Source organism: Melanerpes formicivorus, unplaced genomic scaffold (genome assembly GCF_026170545.1).
Source record: "Melanerpes formicivorus ecotype bairdi unplaced genomic scaffold, bMelFor1.0.p_v2 SCAF_16, whole genome shotgun sequence".
Lineage (NCBI taxonomy): Eukaryota > Metazoa > Chordata > Aves > Piciformes > Picidae > Melanerpes > Melanerpes formicivorus.
The window spans coordinates 14857132-14875727 of record NW_027142368.1 but is presented as its reverse complement, the minus strand read 5'-3'; the positions used below and the strand labels follow the sequence as shown (position 1 = coordinate 14875727).

The following is an 18596-nucleotide window of genomic DNA, read 5'->3' as shown; positions in this document are numbered from 1 at the left end:
ACATCCTTTGAGCCTCTGATCCTATGTCCACTGTCAGAGACCAGGAGAAGCTACCACCCTAAACCACCATGCCGTGCCCATGGCAGGGAGGTTGGAACTCCTCTAAGCCTGGAGAGGAGGAGTCTCAGGGGAGACCTTCTTGCTCTCTCCAACTCCCTGAAGGGAGGTGGTAGCCAGGTGGGGGTTGGTCTCTTCTCCCAGGCAACCAGCACCAGAACAAGAGGACACAGTCTCAAGCTGTGCCAGGGGAAGTGTAGGCTGGAGGTGAGGAGAAAGTTCTTCCCAGCAAGAGAGATTGGCCATTGGGATGTGCTGCCCAGGGAGGTGGTGGAGTCCCCATCCCTGGAGGTGTTTAGGAAGAGCCTGGATAAGGCACTTGGTGCCATGGTTTGGTTGGTTAGATGGTGCTGGGTGATAGGTTGGACTTTATGATCTCGAAAGTCTTTTCTAACCTGGTTAATTCTGTATTCTGTATTCTCTGTATTCTGGATGAGCCTTGAGGTCCCTTCCAACCCTGACAACCCTGCGATATTCGCAAGCGGCGGAGGCGAATCGGGGCCAGCAGCTTGGCTGCTCTCCGCCTGTCCGCGCCGCGCTCCTCCGCTCCAGCAGAGGGCGACAGCTGCTGCCACCCCGCGGCCGCGCGCCGCTCTGGCGCCGCTTCCGGGCCGGAGCCATGGCGGGGCGCGCGGGGAGAGTCGTGTGAGCGGGCAGGGCCGGGCCGGGGCGTTGGGGTGCCGGGGCGTTGGGGGGCCGGTCGGTCAGTCAGTCATCCAGCGGTGTCGTCTTGCCCACAGGTACCCGCTGTACCAGCTGGGCGGCCCGCAGTTGCGGATCTTCCGGCCCAACTTCTACATGCTGGCGGTGCGGCCCGGCGTGCCGCAGCCCGAGGACACCGTCCAGTTCCGCGTCTCCATGCAGTGAGTGCCTGCCGGCCTGTCTGCCTGCCTGCCTGCCTGCCGGCCTGCCTGCCTGCCTGCCTGTCTGCCTGCCTGCCTGCCTGCCTGCAAGGGGCACGGCCTGTCTGCCTGCCTGCCTGCCTGCCTGTCTGCCTGCCTGCAAGGGGCACGGCCTGTCTGCCTGCCTGCCTGCCTGCCTGCCTGCAAGGGGCACGGCCTGCCTGCCTTCCTGCAAGGGGCACGGCCTGCCTGCCTTCCTGCAAGGGGCACGGCCTGTCTGCCTTCCTGCAAGGGGCACGGCCTGTCTGCCTTCCTGCAAGGGGCACGGCCTGTCTGCCTTCCTGCAAGGGGCACGGCCTGTCGGCCTTCCTGCAAGGGGCACGGCCGGCCTGCCTGCCTGCCTGCAAGGGGCACGGCCTGCCTGCCTGCCTGCCGGCCTGCAAGGGGCACGGCCTGTCTGCCGGCCTGCAAGGGGCATGGCCTGCCCTACAGCCCCCTCTTGCCCACACAACCCCCGAAGCGGGATCTGCCCAGGCTCTGGGCCTTTTCTGCCCTGGGAGGGCCCCCCGCCGCTTCTAGAGCACATAGACCCCCCCTTAGCTTATTAGGGTTAGGGCTTCCAGGGCCTTGGAGTTAGAGCTGGGGGTTATTGGGGTTAGAGCTGGGGGTTAAGGTTTCCAGGGCCTTAGGGTTACAGCTGGGGTTTGGGATTGGGTTTATTAGGGTTAGGGTTTCCAGGGCCTTAGGGTTACAGCTGAGGTTTAGGATTGGGTTTATTAGGGTTGGGGTTTCCAGGGCCTTGGGCTCAGGGCCTGGGGTTCTTAGGGTTTCCAGGGCCTTAGGGTTATGTCTGGGAGTTAGGATTGGGTTTATTATGGTTAGGATTGGGTTTATTAGGGTTGGGGTTTCCAGGGCCTTATGGTTACAGCTGGAGTTTAGGACTGGGTTTATTAGGGTTAGGGTTTCCAGTGCTTTGGGCTTAGGGTTCTTAGGGTTTCCAGGGCCTTAGGGTTACATCTGGGGGTTAGGATTGGGTTTATTAGGGTTGGGGTTTCCAGGGCCTTGGGCTGAGGGCTTGGGGCTCTTAGTGTTTCCAGGGCCTTGGCGTTAGGGTTTGGTTATACTCTTGCCCACAGTTCCCTGCATACTTACTGACTCTTGTGGCAGTTTGTCTTCATAGCTGAGGGGTGGGATGGTGAAGTGTCAAGACAGTGCCTTTGGGGCTGGGGAAAGGAGCTTCTGCATCAGGGAGAGCTTTGAGAAGGCTGCAAGGACATTAATTTAAGTAGGAGCTTTGCTTTGAGTGTTAGTGAGGCTCAGCCTTCCCAGGAATAGGCTGAGGAGGAAGGAAGTGCTTGTGAAGGTGAGCCAGAGACAACAAGCTGATGTCCAGGTGTTTGCCAGCACTCTTTTCAGCCTGACCAGCCTGGTTGAAGACATTAAAGCCTGGGGAGGGTCTTGGAAAGATCAGAAACTGCAATTGATGCTATTAGAAAGGATGTTCAGCTTGGAGAGTGAGGAAACCAACCCATCCTGCTTGGATACAGAATATATCTGGGGCTTGCAGAGGATAAAATCTTTGCCATTGTTAACAGTTTATGGATAATGAATTGCTGCAGCAGTGTGGGATCTGTGTTGAGTTTATAGCTCTGTGTGGTAGAGTTACCTTGGTGAAAAGGAGAAGACATCTTTATTCCAGACTTTAACTGCTCAGGCTCTGCTTTGTTGGGTTGCAATGTTGATGCTTCTCTTTCTCTCTTTCCCCAAAACGTTCTTGTGCTGCCCAGAATGACAAAATTGGATGTCAAGAATTACCTTGAAAGAATATACAATGTGCCAGTAGCTGCTGTGAGGACCAGGATACAGTATGGTAAGTGGAGCTGCACAGGCCAAAGAGGTGGCTGCAGCACCCCTGCACAGCCAGAAGAGGCTTTTCCTATCAAAAGGTCCATTGGATTTCCCCAGACTGCCATTCCAGATGCTTAGTTGGTGACATCTGTCAGCTTAGCTGTTGGCTTGTCCCTTCAAATGAATATGCACCACTTACTGTTGAAATGCTTTGATCAGGGTATGATGTAAGTTCAGCTTTGAAAGGACAGGCCTGGACTTTGAAAAGCCTTACTGTCCTGACAGTTAACCCAGATTGTGCTCTGTCCTTTTGTAGTTGTTACTCTTTCTCCTTGAAGACCAGCACTTCAGAAGGAGCTGCTTGTACTGTGTCCAGTTCTGGGCCCCTCAATTCAAGAAGGACATTGAGAGAGTTGGATGTGCCCAGAGAAGGGCAACAAAGCTGGGGAGGGGTCTGGAGCACAGCCCTGTGAGGAGAGGCTGAGGGAGCTGGGGTTGCTTAGCCTGCAGAAGAGGAGGCTCAGGGGAGACCTTCTTGCTCTCTCCAACTCCCTGAAGGGAGGTTGTAGCCAGGTGGGGGTTGGTCTCTTGTCCCAGGCAACCAGCACCAGAACAGGAGGACACAGTCTCAAGCTGTGCCAGGGGAGGTTTAGTCTGGATGTTAGGAAGAAATTATTCATAGAGAGAGAGATTGGCCATTGGGATGTGCTGCCCAGGGAGGTGGTGGAGTCACCATCCCTGGAGGTGTTTAGGAGGAGACTGGATGGGGTGCTTGGTGCCATGGTTTAGTTGATCAGATGGTGCTGGGTAATAGGTTGGACTTGATGATCTCAAAGGTCTCTTCCAATCTGGTTCTGTTCTGTTCTATTCTACTCTACTCTATTCTACTCTACTCCATTCCATTCCAATTATATTCCTACTCTATTCCATTCTATTCCTATTCCTGTTCTATTCCTATTCCTATTCTATTCCTATTCCTATTCCTATTCTTACTCTACTCCTATTCCATCCCTACTCCTATTCCATTCCATCCCTACTCCTATTCCATCCTATTCCATCCTATTCCATCCTATTCCATCCTATTCCATCCTATTCTATTCGATTCTATTCGATTCTATTCGATTCTGTTCTGTTCTTCATGTATTCTAACAAAATGAATCATTAACCCAAAGCCAAAGCCCTTTAAAAACCCATATGTGAGTTGGGGTGGCCTGGCATGCACACTGAGGAGGTGTTGCCCTCTAACAGAAGGCAAAGCTTGCAGAGGAAAGCAAACTACTCTGTTAGATTGTCAGTTAAACACCTTGGCAGACTCTCAGGTTTCCTTCACCTGTCATTATCCCATCTCTGCTACAGCCTTCTGTGCTCCCATTGGTGGTGGTTGCCCCCTCTGCAACCCTGTAAAAACAAACAGCAACCCAAGATTAAAAAGTATGCCACAGAATCCCAGCATGGTGGTGGCTGGAAGGGACCTCTGGACATTCAGGGGCTGAAGCAGGGGCACCCACAGCAGGCTGCCCAGGCTCACAATGGCCAGGTGAGTTTGGAAGCTCTCCAGAGGAGGAGACTCCACAGCCTCTCTGGGCAGCCTGCTCCAGGGCTGCAGCACCCTTACAGCAAAGAAGTTTTCCCTCATGTTGTAGTTCTGTTCCTTACTTCAAGTAATGCAGGACTCTGACTCGGGGACCCATCTCAAACTGAAATAAGCCAAATGTATCTCCTGTCCCCTTTGCATTCATCAAGTGAAGAGTGACTTGCTAGCTGGGACACCTTTTGGTGCTGAGTTTTTCTTCCTCCATGCAGTGACTGTGGCAAAGGCATTGGTTGATGTGCCTGCAGCAGTTAAGGGTAGGGATCAGTTTTCAGAAGGGGTAGGAAGAATGAGCTGTGACAGGGACAAATGGAGAATGAAAGAAGCAGCTTCAAAAGGAGAACAGAGAGATCAGCTTTAATTTGCTTCTATGAGAACCAGACTTCATGAAGTCCTGAATGCCAAACACATGCAGCTCCAAACAGCCCTGCAAAACATGCATGCTTGTCCTGCAAATCATTTTGTGCCTCACTGCTAATGGCAGTGATGATGGTGTACACATTCAGGGATGAAAGGGGACAGGGGCTTACAAGGCCTAATTTGAGGGCTGTAATGCCTGCCTGACATGCAGGGAATAAAGTGAACTTCCCACTCAGCTGTGGCCAACATAGCTGCAGAAAGGCAAAGGGGTTTTGGGGGTGGGGAGGTGTAGTTTGCTGGTGTATAAACTAGATCCTCCAGCTCATCAGCTGTGAGGCAGAAGTGGACAAGCTTGAAACTATTTAGTGGCCACTTCCTTCTAGCTGTTGGGAGGACAGTTTATCACTCCTGGTCCCCTACTCAGGAGACTTCCCTCCTTGCTGCTTTGCACACTTTGTGTGGCTGTCAGCAGCCTGGTGCCTCATATCCCAGAATCCCACAATCAGCCAGGTTGGAAAAGACCTCAGAGATCATCAAGTCCAACCTGTTACCTAATACCTAACACTTCCTGACAACTAAACCATGGCTCCAATCCTTTTTTGAGCACCTCCAGGGATGGTGACTCCACCACTTCCCTGGGCAGCACATTCCAATGGCCAGTTACTCCTCCTGGGAAGAACTTTCCCCTCACCTCCAGCCTAAACCTCCTCTGGTGCAGCTTGAGACTGTGTCCTCTTGTTCTGGTGCTGGTTGCCTGGGAGAAGAGACCAAGCCCCACCTGGCTACAACCTCCTTTCAGGTAGTTGTAGAGAGCAAGGTGGTCTCCCCTGAGCCTCCTCTTCTCTGTGATCACACCTTTCCCTCTGAAGTGTTAGGTGGGACTTGTGTGAAGTCCTCTTCCTGCACAGCTGCTTGAGATCACATCCTGCTGGGTCTCTGTATCACAGAATCACTAAGGTTGGAAGAGACCTCAAAGATCATCGAGTCCAACCTGTCACCACAGACCTCATGACGAGACCTGTGCTGTGCTGTGCTAGTAGTAAAGTGAGTGTTAGCAAATCAGAGCTAGTGAAGCTCCCCCCTTGGTTTGGTGTTGCTTCAGGGAACTTGGGAGTCCTGGGCAGTAAAAGATGGGGCTCTCTTTTGTTTCTGCAGGTGCAAACAACAAGAGGAACCACAAGAATCAGAGAGTGAAGAAGCCAGACTACAAGGTCGCCTACGTCCAGCTGGTGAGTTACCGTGGGTGCTGCTGGGGAAGGAGGAAGGGTCCCACCGAGCTGGAAGTTGAGAGAATTGGCTGAATATTTCTCCCAGTCCTTTCATGGCAGTTTCATTTAATACATTCCAGAGTGCCTGAAGTGATTCAAATGACTTGGTCTGCAAACCCAGAGTCAACCAGCTGGGGTGTTTCCAAGTCCCGTGTTTGTCGGGGGCCTGCGAGTCAGGCTCTGATGTCACCCAGTGCTGCTGCTCTGCCAGTGGAGCTTCATGCAGACCCTGTACTCTCTGTGCTGGAATATGCACTGCTTGTGTGGCTGATTAATGAGATGTCCAGTAAGTGAAAGAATACATTGTGAGGGTAGAGAACTTCTTACTAAAGCTCTTTGGATTTCAGAGAAGACTTAAGGCATATTCCTTGGAGAGCTTTTAGTCATGACCAACAGGCGTGCTTTGTGGCCAGCCTGCCTTCCAAACTGTGTGTTGGTTGCCCAGTGGAAAAGGAGCTTCATGTTCCTATGGATCTCTTTCATAACAGGAGCATATTGTAACCTTCTCCTGGGCTTACCTGTCTCTGTGTTAAACAGAGCTGCTACCAGTGACAGAAAACCCCTTCACATACCAAAGTGACATGAAAGGAATGCTATTTCTGGTTGCAAAACCATAAGCTCAAAATTGCTGTTGGCAGCATGACCTTGGTGTTCCTCCATCCTGGCACAAGGGTTCAGTGTGGGGGGAACACTCTGTGATCTCAGAGACCACGTAAGGAGGCTTCCTGTGGCCTTGGGGTCGAACTGAAGAGGCACAGACAATGGGAAGTCTGATGGGGGTTTAATTTCTCCACCTTTAGAGAGGCTTGGAAGGTTTTCTCTAAGCCACTTCTGGGAAGAGGGGTGGAAAGAAAAGTGAGGAGTGTGTTTCTAGACAGCCCTTGCCTTGAAAAGAGCAGTGTGAAGTGCAAAGTTGATAGAAAGCAGCAGAGCTGGATTTTTGTGAGGGCTAACTTTGATTTGCTGTCCTGAAGTTAGAGACCACCTCACCTCTGTGAGGGTTTTGCATGATGGCTAAACCCCACTTTCCTTTTCCAGGGCAGAGTCTCTGCTTTGGTGGGCAGATCCTCCCTCCTGGAATGTCTGTGCTAGGTGTTTGTCTGAGATCTGGTGTGAAAGATGCCTGAAGAGCCCAGCTGAGGGACTGAATGGCAGGGGTGAGGTGTTTCTCCCGAGGCTGTGTTCCCCAGGTGGTGTTCCTTGGCCACTTTGCCATTGCCACAACCTCTTGCTGGTGTCTCCTTGGCTTTTAGAAGCTCCCTTCCTGGGATGGAGGCTGATGTGCATCTTCAGTGAGCTGTGACCACTTCTCCAGCTTCATTTTGCTGTGTTTAATGCAGTCTTGTTCTGCTGAGTTGAGGAGGAGGTGGTCTGCAATCCATAGATACTTGGGAGTAAGGAGTGGGAAGCAAAAAGCTGCTGCTCTGTGGAGCAAGCCACTCCTTCTAGGCAGTGCCTTTGGGCATTTCTGTCACATCAAGCCTCTGAACATGCTGTTATCTTAAGGGTAGTGGTGGAGTGAAGGATTGCTCAGGCTGGCTTGGTCCTGGAGACAGCCACACAGCAGCCCCTGGTCATCCCTCCAGCTGGGCAGCTCACAGAGCCTGAGGGTACTGTGGCTGAGGGCTGCTCTTGGTACATGAGACAGCAGATGTCCCTTTCTGCATCACCCTAATAGTGGCAGCCCAAGGCTTTGAAGAGTGCCAGGTTTTCTCTTTGTCCCATGAGGAGGACCAGGGACCACCTTCTGGTGCTGTTTCATCTCAAGTGAGGGAATCCTGCCCATTTCCTGAACTCAGTGACACTTGGGCTATGCATTTCCTCTCACCTCTTCCCTGCTCTCTATTTTTTCTCTTGTCATTAGAGTCTGTTAATGCCTTTAACATTTAGGTTTGTCTGTCCGTTCTTCCCCCCACATGTACCCTATCTCCTCCTCTCTTTCCTCTCTCCTCCTCTCCTTCCTCTCTCCTCCTCTCTTTCCTCTCTCCTCCTCTCCTTCCTCTCTCCTCCTCTCCTTCCTCTCTCCTCCTCTCCTTCCTCTCTCCTCCTCTCCTTCCTCTCTCCTCCTCTCCTTCATCTCTTTCCTCCCTCCTCTCTTTCCTCCCTCCTCTCTTTCCTCCCTCTTCTCTTTCCTCCCTCCTCTCTTTCCTCCCTCCTCTCTTTCCTCCCTCCTCTCTTTCCTCCCTCCTCTCTTTCCTCCCTCCTCTCTTTCCTCCCTCCTCTCTTTCCTCCCTCCTCTCTTTCCTCCCTCCTCTCTTTCCTCCCTCCTCTCTTTCCTCCCTCCTCTCTTTCCTCCCTCCTCTCTTTCCTCCCTCCTCTCTTTCCTCCCTCCTCTCTTTCCTCCCTCCTCTCTTTCCTCCCTCCTCTCTTTCCTCTCTCCTCTCTTTCCTCTCTCCTCTCTTTCCTCTCTTTCCTCTCTCCTTTCTCTCCTCTCTCTCCTCTCTCCTCTCTCCTCTCTTTCCTCTCTCCTCTCTTTCTTTTGTTCTTTGCTTTTCATCACCAGCTCTGATGCCTCAGACAATGAGCTCCACGTTGTGTGTTCACACCAGCTTTCAACAGTGGGTGAGGCCAGAAACCCGAAGTCATTTCTGAAGCTGAAGGGCTTTGCCTTGCTTCTCATTCGTGGTGTGGCTCAGGCCGTGAGGGGCCCCGTGCAGGCCATTGTTAGTAGCTGCCTAATTTAGGAAACTCTTTGGTCACCGCTGTAAAATGCTTATTTGCAGGAGAATTAGGCTGCATCTGCCGTGAGTCAGAGGAGCTGGGCTTTCCCACCAGTTCTACCAGCTGTGTTGTCTCTCATTAATCCACTTTCAAGTTAAAACTGCTTGTGACTGGAAACCCGAGGATGTGTTTTTGGAAGCTCCTGGCTCTGTCTTTCCCTTCCCCACTAGGTGGAAGTGTTGCTCTTCCCAGCGTGGCCTGGTGAGGCAGTGCTGCGGTTTACCTGAATGGAGTGGAGTGTATTCTCAGGGCCAGCCAGGCTTCCCTGCTTCCTGAGCCATCACCTTGTGTGTCCCGGCACGACACACGGCTCCATTAACTTCCCTGTGAGCGTCTCCGAGCTGGAAGGTGCATGAAGTCATCGTCAACATAGCCTTAGGTGTCAGACTAGTGCCCCAGCTGTTCCACATGTCAGACTTGTTGTCCTTTCTTTCCCAACTACTATTTCTTGGAGATTCAGAGCTGTTTACTTTATTCCCAGGCTGTAACTGGACAAATACATGATCTGTCCAAGCATAATATTTTCACACTAAAAAAATACCTCGAATCATAGAAGGCTGTGGATCAACAATATCTTCCCATTCCACAGCCTCCTTGCTTCCCCCCCCCCCCCACCTTGGAATGTGGTGAGAAAGGTTTGTGTTAGAGACTGGGTATCAGATGCTACTTTTTATTTCCCCCTGCACTGTTTTCTGTTTTCACCCCACAGCTCTCTATCTTTGCAGAGTAAATTAGAGGGATGCCATAAAGCAACCTCTTTCCTTACTCTGCTGTAGCTGCAATTATCCTGGTGGGATTTAAAATGAGGAGGAAGCCAATGGGAAACTTTGCAGTTGCATCAACACCAGGGAAATGAAAAGGCAACAACAACAACATCCCCTCCTCCTCCTCCTCCTGCTGCAGTGCTCTCACTGCTGTAGCTCGACAGGTGCTAGCCCCTGTGGGAGCACAACTGCAGGCAAGCCTCTGGAATCCAGACCTACTTTTTAATTAAACCTGGTTTTGAGACATGGAGTGGGGATGGCAGTAAAAAGGAGCCTGACCTTGTCAGCATTAGGACTAACAGCTCTTTAGCTGCCTGAGTGATGGCACTGGTGGGAGCATTTCTGCAGATGCTTTCCCCCCCTCCCCTCCCCGCCCCGCTGGCTCCGGAGCCCTTCACCCATTCGCACATCAGCCCTGGCAGCAGCTTCCTTTTGACACCTGGTGGCTGGCTGATGCTGCTTTCTCTGCTGTTCTGCCCTCAGATTGTTGCCCCTGCAGCAGGAGGAGATGTGTTCCAATGGCACTGGCTTGTTCAGCTGAGCTGCCTTTGCTGCTGCTGGCCCAAATCCCTGGCCGTTGGGAGTCCAACATTTTTTCAGTTAACGATACTATAAACATCACTTTTTGTTGCCCCCCCCCCCCCGCCCCGATTCTGGAGGACAGTAGTAAGTGCTTCAGTTACCTAAACAATCAGAAGAGCTCGCAGTTGTTTACAGGGTCAGCGTTTGCTGCGTCATTCCTGCACAATCACATCTGGGCTGACCTTCCAGGCCTAAACTTTTCAAGGGACAGAAAGGTCAGAGGAGTCCGAGGGAGTCTGTGCTGGGTAATCCTTCCAGCGATTTTCTGCCCTGAGGCTCAGCGGTGGGAAGGGGAACACTCGACTTCATAGACCTAATTACAGTCACTTAACCTCTCATTAAAATGAAAGGAGGCAATTTGTAGCACTCCTTGTGCTAACTCCTTCTGCAGGCTGAGGACAAGGTGTGGTTTCACCGTCTCTGACGACAGAGGCTTGAAATCTAAGGGGAAAAGGTTTGATGCTTAGGTCACTTTTTATTTTGGAAGGACTGGAGGGGTGATTGTCCTCTTGTAGTGCAGTGGTGAGGCCACACCACCGATACTGCCTTCAGGTTTGGGCCCCTCGCTGCAAGTGGTGAGGCCACACCTCGAGTCCTGTGTCCAGTTCTGGGCCCCTCAGTTTAGGAAGGAGGTTGACTTGCTGGAACGAGGACAACGAAGTTGGTGAGGGGTTTGGAACACAAACCCTATGAGGAGAGACTGAGGGAGCTGGGGCTGCTCAGCCTGGAGAGGAGGAGACTCAGGGGTGACCTTATCACTCTCTACAACTCCCTGAAGGGAGGTTGTAGCCAGGTGGGGGTTGGTCTCTTCTCCTAGGCAGCCAGCACCAGAACAAGAGGACACAGTCTCAGGCTGTGCCAGGGGAGGTTCAGGTTGGATGTTAGGAAGAAGTTCTATACAGAGAGAGTGATTGCCCATTGGAATGGGCTGCCCAAGGAGGTGGTGGAGTCACCATCACTGGAGGTGTTCAGGAGGAGACTTGCTGGGGTGCTTGGTGCCATGGGTTAGTTGTTTAGGTGGTGTTGGATTGGTTGATGGGTTGGCTGCGATGATCTTGAAGGTCTCTTCCAACCTGGTCTGGTTTATTCTAAATAAAGGTTTATTCTAAATAAAGAAGGACATTGAGGGGCTGGAGCAGGTCCAGAGAAGTGCAGTGAAGCTGGTGAAAGTTGGTCTCTTCTCCCAGGCAAGCAGCACCAGAACAAGAGGACACAGTCTCAAGCTGCGCCAGGGGAGGTTCAGACTCGAGGTGAGGAGAAAGTTCTTTACAGAGAAAGTTGTTAGCCATTGGAATGTGCTGCCCAGGGAGGTGGTGGAGTCCCCATCCCTGGAGGTGTTCAAGAGGAGATTGGATGTGGCACTTGGTGCCATGGTCTAGTCATGGGTCTGTGGTGACAGGTTGGACTCGATGATCCTTGAGGTCTCTTCCAACCTTAGTGATACTGTGAGACTGTGAGACTGTGATACTGTGAGCAGCTGAGGGAGCTGGGATTGTTCAGGCTGGAGAAAAGAAGGCTGAAGGGAGATCTTCTTGCTCTCTACAACCCACTGAGAGGAAGCCAGGCTGGGGATGGGCTCTTCCCCCAAGCAGAAAGTGACAAGACAAAAGGAAACAGCCTCAGGTTGTGCCAGGGGAGGTTTAGGTTGGACATGAGCAACAATTTCTTCCCCCAAAGGGTTGCCAAGGCCTGGAAGAGGCTGCCCAGGGCAGTGGTAGAGTCTCTGTCCCTGGAGGGATTGAAAAGTGGTGCCATTAGACTTCTGCTCCTGCACAGCTCTAATCCTTGCTTCAACACTGCTCCCATGTAGAACTGATTTATAGACATGGTCTTGTGATGATTGATGTGTTACATCATAGAACCATTAATGCTGGGAGAGGCCTTTAAAATCATCAAGTTCAACCAACAAGCCAGCACTGCCAAGTCACCACTAAGCCATCTCCCTCAGCACCACATCTCCATGGCTTTTAGATCTCTCCAGGGATGGGGCACTCCACTGCTTCTCTGGGCAGCCTGTTCTAGGGCTTGACAACCCTTTCAGGGAAGAAATTCTTCCTCACATCCAACCTAAACCTCTCCTGGTGCAACTTGAGGCCATTTCCTCTCACTCTGAGTTTTGTTCTTTGGGACACCAGCACCCACCTGGCTTCAGCCTCTTTTCAGGGAGTTGTAGAGAGCAAAATGATTATTATGGGTTGGTTTTTTTTTTTTGCCAGTGTCTCTTTCTTGCAGGGTTTTCTTTCAGCCCAGCTGTGCCAGGAAGGAGGATGCTCTCATTTTTCTCTCCCTTTCTCTGGGCTGTGTGCTAAGGTAGTGGTGCTGGCAGAACCTTCAAGGGAGGACCAAACCCTGACCTTTCTTAGAGCTGATTTCAGCTCCTGTGAGTTTTACTAGTTGTGCAGTTGGAAGGATGGCTGCTGAATGGCTTGCAAGAGCTAAACCAGTGAAGGAAAAATGCAAGTGAGTAAGACAAAGCCTAGCCTTTTGAGTAGGCCAACAGTTGGTGTCCTTAGCAGGCTGAAGGCAAGACAAAAGCCTGATGAGTGCGGTGGAAATTGAGTCGTTTGCTTTCTTTGTTAGGGATGTCATTCTGAGGGTGAAACCAGATCCTGGGTGCTGTGCAGAGGGGAGAACTTCCACAAAGGGGTTGAAGGGAAAGGGGCTGCCTAAAGGAGTGCCAAATCCTTTCCTTCCTCTGGTAGCCTCTTTCCTGAGAAGGTGGCATCTGAGCTGGACCCTCGGTAGCCTCTGGCTTGGGGTAGGAGGTGCTCTGAACGTATCACAGTCTCACAGTCTCACAGTATAACTAAGGTTGGAAAGGACCTCGAGGATCATCGAGTCCAACCTATCAACACAGACCCCATGACTAGACCATGGCACCAAGTGCCACGTCCAATCCCCTCTTGAACACCTCCAGGGATGGGGACTCCACCACCTCCCTGGGCAGCACATTCCAATGGTGAACTTCCTCCTCACCTCGAGTCTAAACCTCCCCTGGCACAGCTTGAGACTGTGTCCCCTTGTTCTGGTGCTGGTTGCCTGGGAGAAGAGACCAACCCCCGCCTGGCTACAACCACCTTTCAGGGAGTTGTAGAGGGCAATCAGGTCTCCCCTGAGCCTCCTCTTCTCCAGGCTAAGCAACCCCGGCTCCCTCAGCCTCTCCTCACAGGGCTGTGCTCAAGGCCTCTCCCCAGCCTTGTTGCCCTTCTCTGGACACCTTCAAGTGTTTCGATGTCCTTCTTAAACTGAGGGGCCCAGAACTGGACACAGGACTCAAGGTGCGGCCTAACCAAAGCAGAGTACAGGGGCACTATGACCTCCCTGCTCCTGCTGGCCACACTATTCCTAATGCAGGCCAGGATGCTATTGGCCCTCTTGGCCACCTGGGCACACTGCTGGCTCATATTCAGGCGGCTGTGGATCAGCACCCCCAGGTCCCTCTCTGTCTGGGAGCTCTCAGCCACTCTGCTCCCAGCCTGTAGCTCTGCATGGGATTGCCGTAGCCAAAGTGCAGCACTCGGCACTTGGACTTGTTAAATGCCATCCCACTGGATTCTGCTCTTTCCTTCACTAATGAGTTGAAGGGAAAGCAGCTGCCTAAAGGAGTGCCAATCCCTTCATTCCTCTGGTAGCCTCTTTTCTGAGAAGGTGGCATCTGAGCTGGCCCCTCAGTAGCCCTTGGCATGGGGTAGGAGATGCTCTGGCCAGCCCCGGAGCCCTTTCTGTAAGTCGATGCCTTTGGTATTTGTGGAGTTTTGAAATACCCAAGATGCAGGCTCCTTCTGAAAAGCAGCTACTGAGCATGCACAACAGCTATTTTTCATGCAGCTTTCATCACTCCAGAGGCTTGCAGCGTGGTATTACTGCACAGCATTGTTACTTCAGATTTATCAACCTTGGGTTCTCAGGGTGTCATGGCTTGGCTCTTGCCAATCGTGCCTGGCTGCTGGCCAGCAGCAGAATTGCTTCACAAAACAAGAGCTGGAAAGAGCCAACTTGTCTGTGCTGATTTTGATTTATGAGAAGACTCTAGATAGAGAGTGACATTTGCAGCTCAATATTTGACTTTCACCAGCCTGGAGCTGGGAGCTGGGAGCACTTTGATAAAGAGCTGAGAGAGGTTTGTCTGGTTTCGCCCCGGCCCCTGTGCGTATCTTCTTCTGAGGGGAGGGAGGGGGTTCTCTCTCCCCTCTTTTGACAATCAGAACTGTTTTGCAATGCTTGGTGAATTACCAGGGATGTTGTCAGTGTGCTTTAGGGACAGCTTTCCTTCATGCTTCAAGGAGGGAAGTGCTCTGCTCCTGGAAGCAGCCCAGAATGGAAGTGCTGCCTAACGAGAGCAGTCCTCTACTAGGCTGTTACCAGCAGAAATAGTTCTGGAGTTCTCAGTGTAGGTGGTGTGCCTGCATGTTAGCCTGCCTTGGTTTCTGACTTCTCCCACTAAAATGGCTTCCTCTCCAGGGCAGATGAGTCCTTTGAGTCATCTCTGTCTGTTCTGTAGGTACCACAGGGCTGAGTGACCTGCCCCCAGTGCAGTCAACACCAGTGGGGTTTTTGGTAATGCAAAGCCAGAAGCTTCCATGTGCTGAACTCATGGGCAGTGCTTGGCCTTGGGGGTGCTTCCTGCTGATGCTGCTGCAGGAGGATTTTCACAGAATGCCAGCTTGTAAGGGGCCTCTGGAGATCATCCAGTCCAGGGTACCCACAGCAGCTTGCCCAGGAGCACAATGCCCAGGTGGGGTTGGAATCTCTCCAGAGAGAGAGACTTCACAACCTCTCTGGGCAGCCTGCTCCAGGCCTCCAGCACCCTCACACCTAAGAATGTTCTCCTCATGTTCAGGTGGAACTTCCTGGGTTCCAGTTTGTGCCCATTGCCTCTTGTCCTGTCCCTGGGCACCACTGAAAAGAGTCTGGCCCCAGCCTCCTGCCCCTCACCCTTTAACTAGCTGAGCACTGCTCAGATCCCCTCTGGGGCTGCTCTTCTCTAGGCCCCAGGGCTCTCAGCCTTTCCTCTTCACAGTGATGCCTCAGGCCCCTCAGCATCTTTGTAGCCTCTGATGGACGCTCTCCCATAGTTCCATGTCTCTTTTCAAGTGGGGAGCCCAGAACTAGGCTACAGCTCAGGTATTGCTCAAGGACATCAACAGAGAGCCACTTTTTGTGCCTGAGAATGGAACTGTGCTCTGATTGTCACAGGACAGCTGCTCTAAGCATGTCTGTTGGTAATTTAAAGGCACAAAAGAGGTGGAAACCCCAGAGTGCACAGACTGGAAAGGAAAACCTTGATTTGTTCCAGTTGATCTTATCCAGGCTAGAATCAAGGCAAAGGCAATGTACACAGCAGCTCTCTTGTTGTTTTTGTAGTATGGTCAGGCTTTTAGGAAACCCCCAAGAAGTATGTGCTACAAAAACAACCAGAGCAGTGCTGGGCCTGAGTTGATGTTTCCTAGATTCTAGTCTGGATAAGCTCAACTGGGAGAAGTCTCCTCTTTTGCCTTTCCAGAGTGTGTATCCCTGAGGCTGAGATTCCTTCACACCTGTACATTACCAGGTGGAGTGTGTATGGCTAAAGGAAGCACTGCAGACATTCAGCTGGGTGAGGGGCAGGATGCTGGCTTTCCAGGCTTTCATTCTGGGCCCATTTCTGAGCACCCCCCCCAAATGTTGTGTGGTTAGCTGTGCTGTGGAAGGCTCTTTGGATCTCCTTTGTGGAAGTATTTCATAGCTGGGCCTCTTGTTTGGTTGTATTTGTGGGGCAAATGTGAGGAATGGCTGATCTGAGCAAGCTCAGCTCATTGTTTTCCTCTGAAGCAATTAAAGCATAGAATCATGGAATTGTTTAGGCTGGAAATGACCTTTGAGATCATTGAGTCCAACCATTAACTCAATACTACCAAGCCCACCACTAAATGATGGCTCTCAGCACCACAGCTACAGGGCTTTGAAACCCTTCCAGGAATGAGGACTCCCCCACTGCACTGGGCAGCCTGTTCCAGGCCTTGACAATATTTGGGGGGAAGAATTTGTTCCTCATGTCCAGTCTAAACCTCCCCTGGCACAATTTGAGGCTGTTTGCTTTTGTCTTGGGAGAAGAGACCAACCCCCACCTCGCTCCAGCCTCTTCTCAGGGGGCTGTGGAGAGTGACAAGGTCTCCCCTCAGCCTCCTTTTTGCCAGGCTGAACAAAATCAGTCCCCTCAAGCTGCTCCTCACCAGACAAGCTCTCCAGACCCTTCACCAGCTTTGTTGCCCTTCTCCAGCACCTCAGTGTCCTTGCAGTGAGGGCCCCCAAGGCACCACTGGTGACTGGCTGCCAACTGGATTCAACTCCGTTCCCCTCTGCTCTTCGGGCCCAGCCATCCAGCTAGGTTTTATTCAGCAGTGTGTCCACCCAAGCAAGCCAGGAGCAGCCAGTTTCTCTGGGAGGATGCTGTGGGAGCTTGTTTTTACTGTGGGAGGATGCTTTTGTTGTGATGTCTGCGTGCAATACTCTGCCAAAGAAGTTAACATATGGTAACGTTTGGGAGCGTCTTGGAGAGGACTTTCAGAGCTAGGAGCTATCAGTTGTGAGTTTCATTATGCAGAGTCCCACACAGCATGGAAGGGTGGATGCTGGGGAGTGTAATGAAGTTGTGCTCAGTGCAAGCCACTCAAAAGCAAGGAGGTGATGTGAATGGGATAGAAGGTTTCCCCAGCATAATGGTTTCCTGCTGCTGGATGGAAAGCAGAGCCCAAGCAAATGTTTCTTTTCCAAGTGGGAGACGTAGCTGTGCTGCTGATGCTGCTCTGCACTCAGCTGTCTGGTAGAGTGACTGATGCAGATGTAATCACTTTAATCTCATTAGTGATGGATTAGACAGATTGTTCCCACTGTAATTGTTTTATGCTATAGTCTTTATTCCTGCTGATAAGAGGCCTCTGATAGCTGTGGCTCTGGATTCCCACATTACACCCTCCAGGAACAGCTGCGAGCACTGCTGCCTCTTATCCTTCACTGAGATCTAAACAACTTCAACCACTGCTCATGGCCCCAGTGTTAACATCATGAATGCCTGCTCCATGGCTTTCCCCAGTGGTGTTGCTTTAATAAAATCCCTCCTTTTGCTCATCTGCCTTTTGCTGTGTGACTCAGCCAGCATCTCTGAGCTGCTTCAGAGTCGTTGAAGAAATGTCCATCCCTCTCCTGACCATTCGTAGAATCACTAAGGTTGGAAAAGACCTCAGAGATCATCAAGTCCAACCTGTCACCCAGCACCTCATGACTGCTGAACCATGGCTCCAAGTGCCACATCCAATCCCCTCTTGAACACCTCCAGGGATGGGGACTCCACCACCTCCCTGGGCAGCACTTTCCAATGGCTAACAACTCTCTCTGGGAAGAACTTTCTCCTCACCTTGAGCCTAAACTTCCCCTGGCACAGCTTGAGACTGTGTCCTCTTGTTCTGGTGCTGATTGCCTGGGAGAAGAGACCAAGCCCTTCCTGGCTACAAGCTCCCTTCAGCTAGTTGCAGAGAGCAGTAAGGTCTCCCCTGAGCCTCCTCTTCTCCAGGCTAAACAACCCCATTAACAAACTAGAAAGATGCCAGTGTCTGAATTAACACACTGAAAGGGGAAGCTGAAAGTCAGCCTCCTGGAGGGGGAGGGTTAGCTGTGTGCCTTGGGGAGAGGGGTGGAGAGAGATCTTGGGAGGTTGAGAGGTGCTGTTTTGCACTAGCTGGAAACCTGAGGGTGCTCTTCCCTCCTGAGCCTGTGCATCATGGCTGCTGCAGGGAGGCTGGAATGGCTCTCTGACCATTTGTTTTCTCTGTAGGGGCAAGGACAAACCTTTCAGTTCCCCAACCTCTTCCCAGAGAAAGAACAAGAGGAGACTCACTCTGTTGAGGACTACAAGAAATACCTGGAGAGAGAGAAGCAGAGGGAGAAAGGTGACCCCAGACGCGGCGGAGTCCCCGACTGGTTTGGACTCTGATGTCACGAGCCAGCTGCCTCCCTGCAGCCTCTGAGGGATTGTGATCAGCAGAGCTTGCACTCTGCCCTCCTTGTCCTGAGTGTTTATTGTTGAGCAGCCCTTGCTTGGGCCTGCTGGCTGGTTGGTTTTGGTTTGGTTCCTGCCTCTTTGTGCTGCAACAAGCTGGCCCTAAAGAAATAAAAAAGACAGGTAAAAAAAAATCAGGCTGCACCAGGCCTTTCCTGTGAGCTTATTGACTGCCTGAGAGGTGGAAGAGCTTCTTGTTCTCTCTGACTGGGAGACTGTCCTGTGCCTGCTTTCTTCCTGCTTCTGTGGGCTCTGAGTAGAAGCAGGAGGCAGTTTCCCAGGGTAAGTGTAGCTGGTATGGAATAAAAGGTCAAGATCAGTCAGGCAGAGGTGGGCATGAAGGTGTAGAGAGCTGTTGGGGGTGGACAAGAAGGTGGGGATAACTGGAGTGTAGGCTCAGGACCCAGGGTTTCCTTGTTGTCAGGTATTGTATCCTGTTACTCCATTGCAAAGTGACCTTTCCTTTCTTGGAGGTGTGTGTGCATGATCTGCTTGCACTCCTTGAAGGCTGGTGTGGCACTCAGAGAC

At 51.8% G+C, this 18596-nt stretch overlaps 1 protein-coding gene across 1 annotated transcript; it reads left to right on the top strand.

Moving 5' to 3' along the window:
- Positions 1-648: 648 nt before the first annotated feature.
- Positions 649-18218, top strand: MRPL23 (mitochondrial ribosomal protein L23). Its single transcript, XM_068148323.1, has 5 exons — positions 649-702; positions 798-920; positions 2687-2769; positions 5854-5927; positions 17844-18218. The coding sequence occupies exons 1-5, from the start codon at positions 677-679 to the stop codon at positions 18000-18002; spliced, it is 465 nt and encodes a 154-aa protein (XP_068004424.1). The 5' UTR covers positions 649-676; the 3' UTR covers positions 18003-18218.
- The last annotated feature ends 378 nt before the right edge of the window (positions 18219-18596 follow it).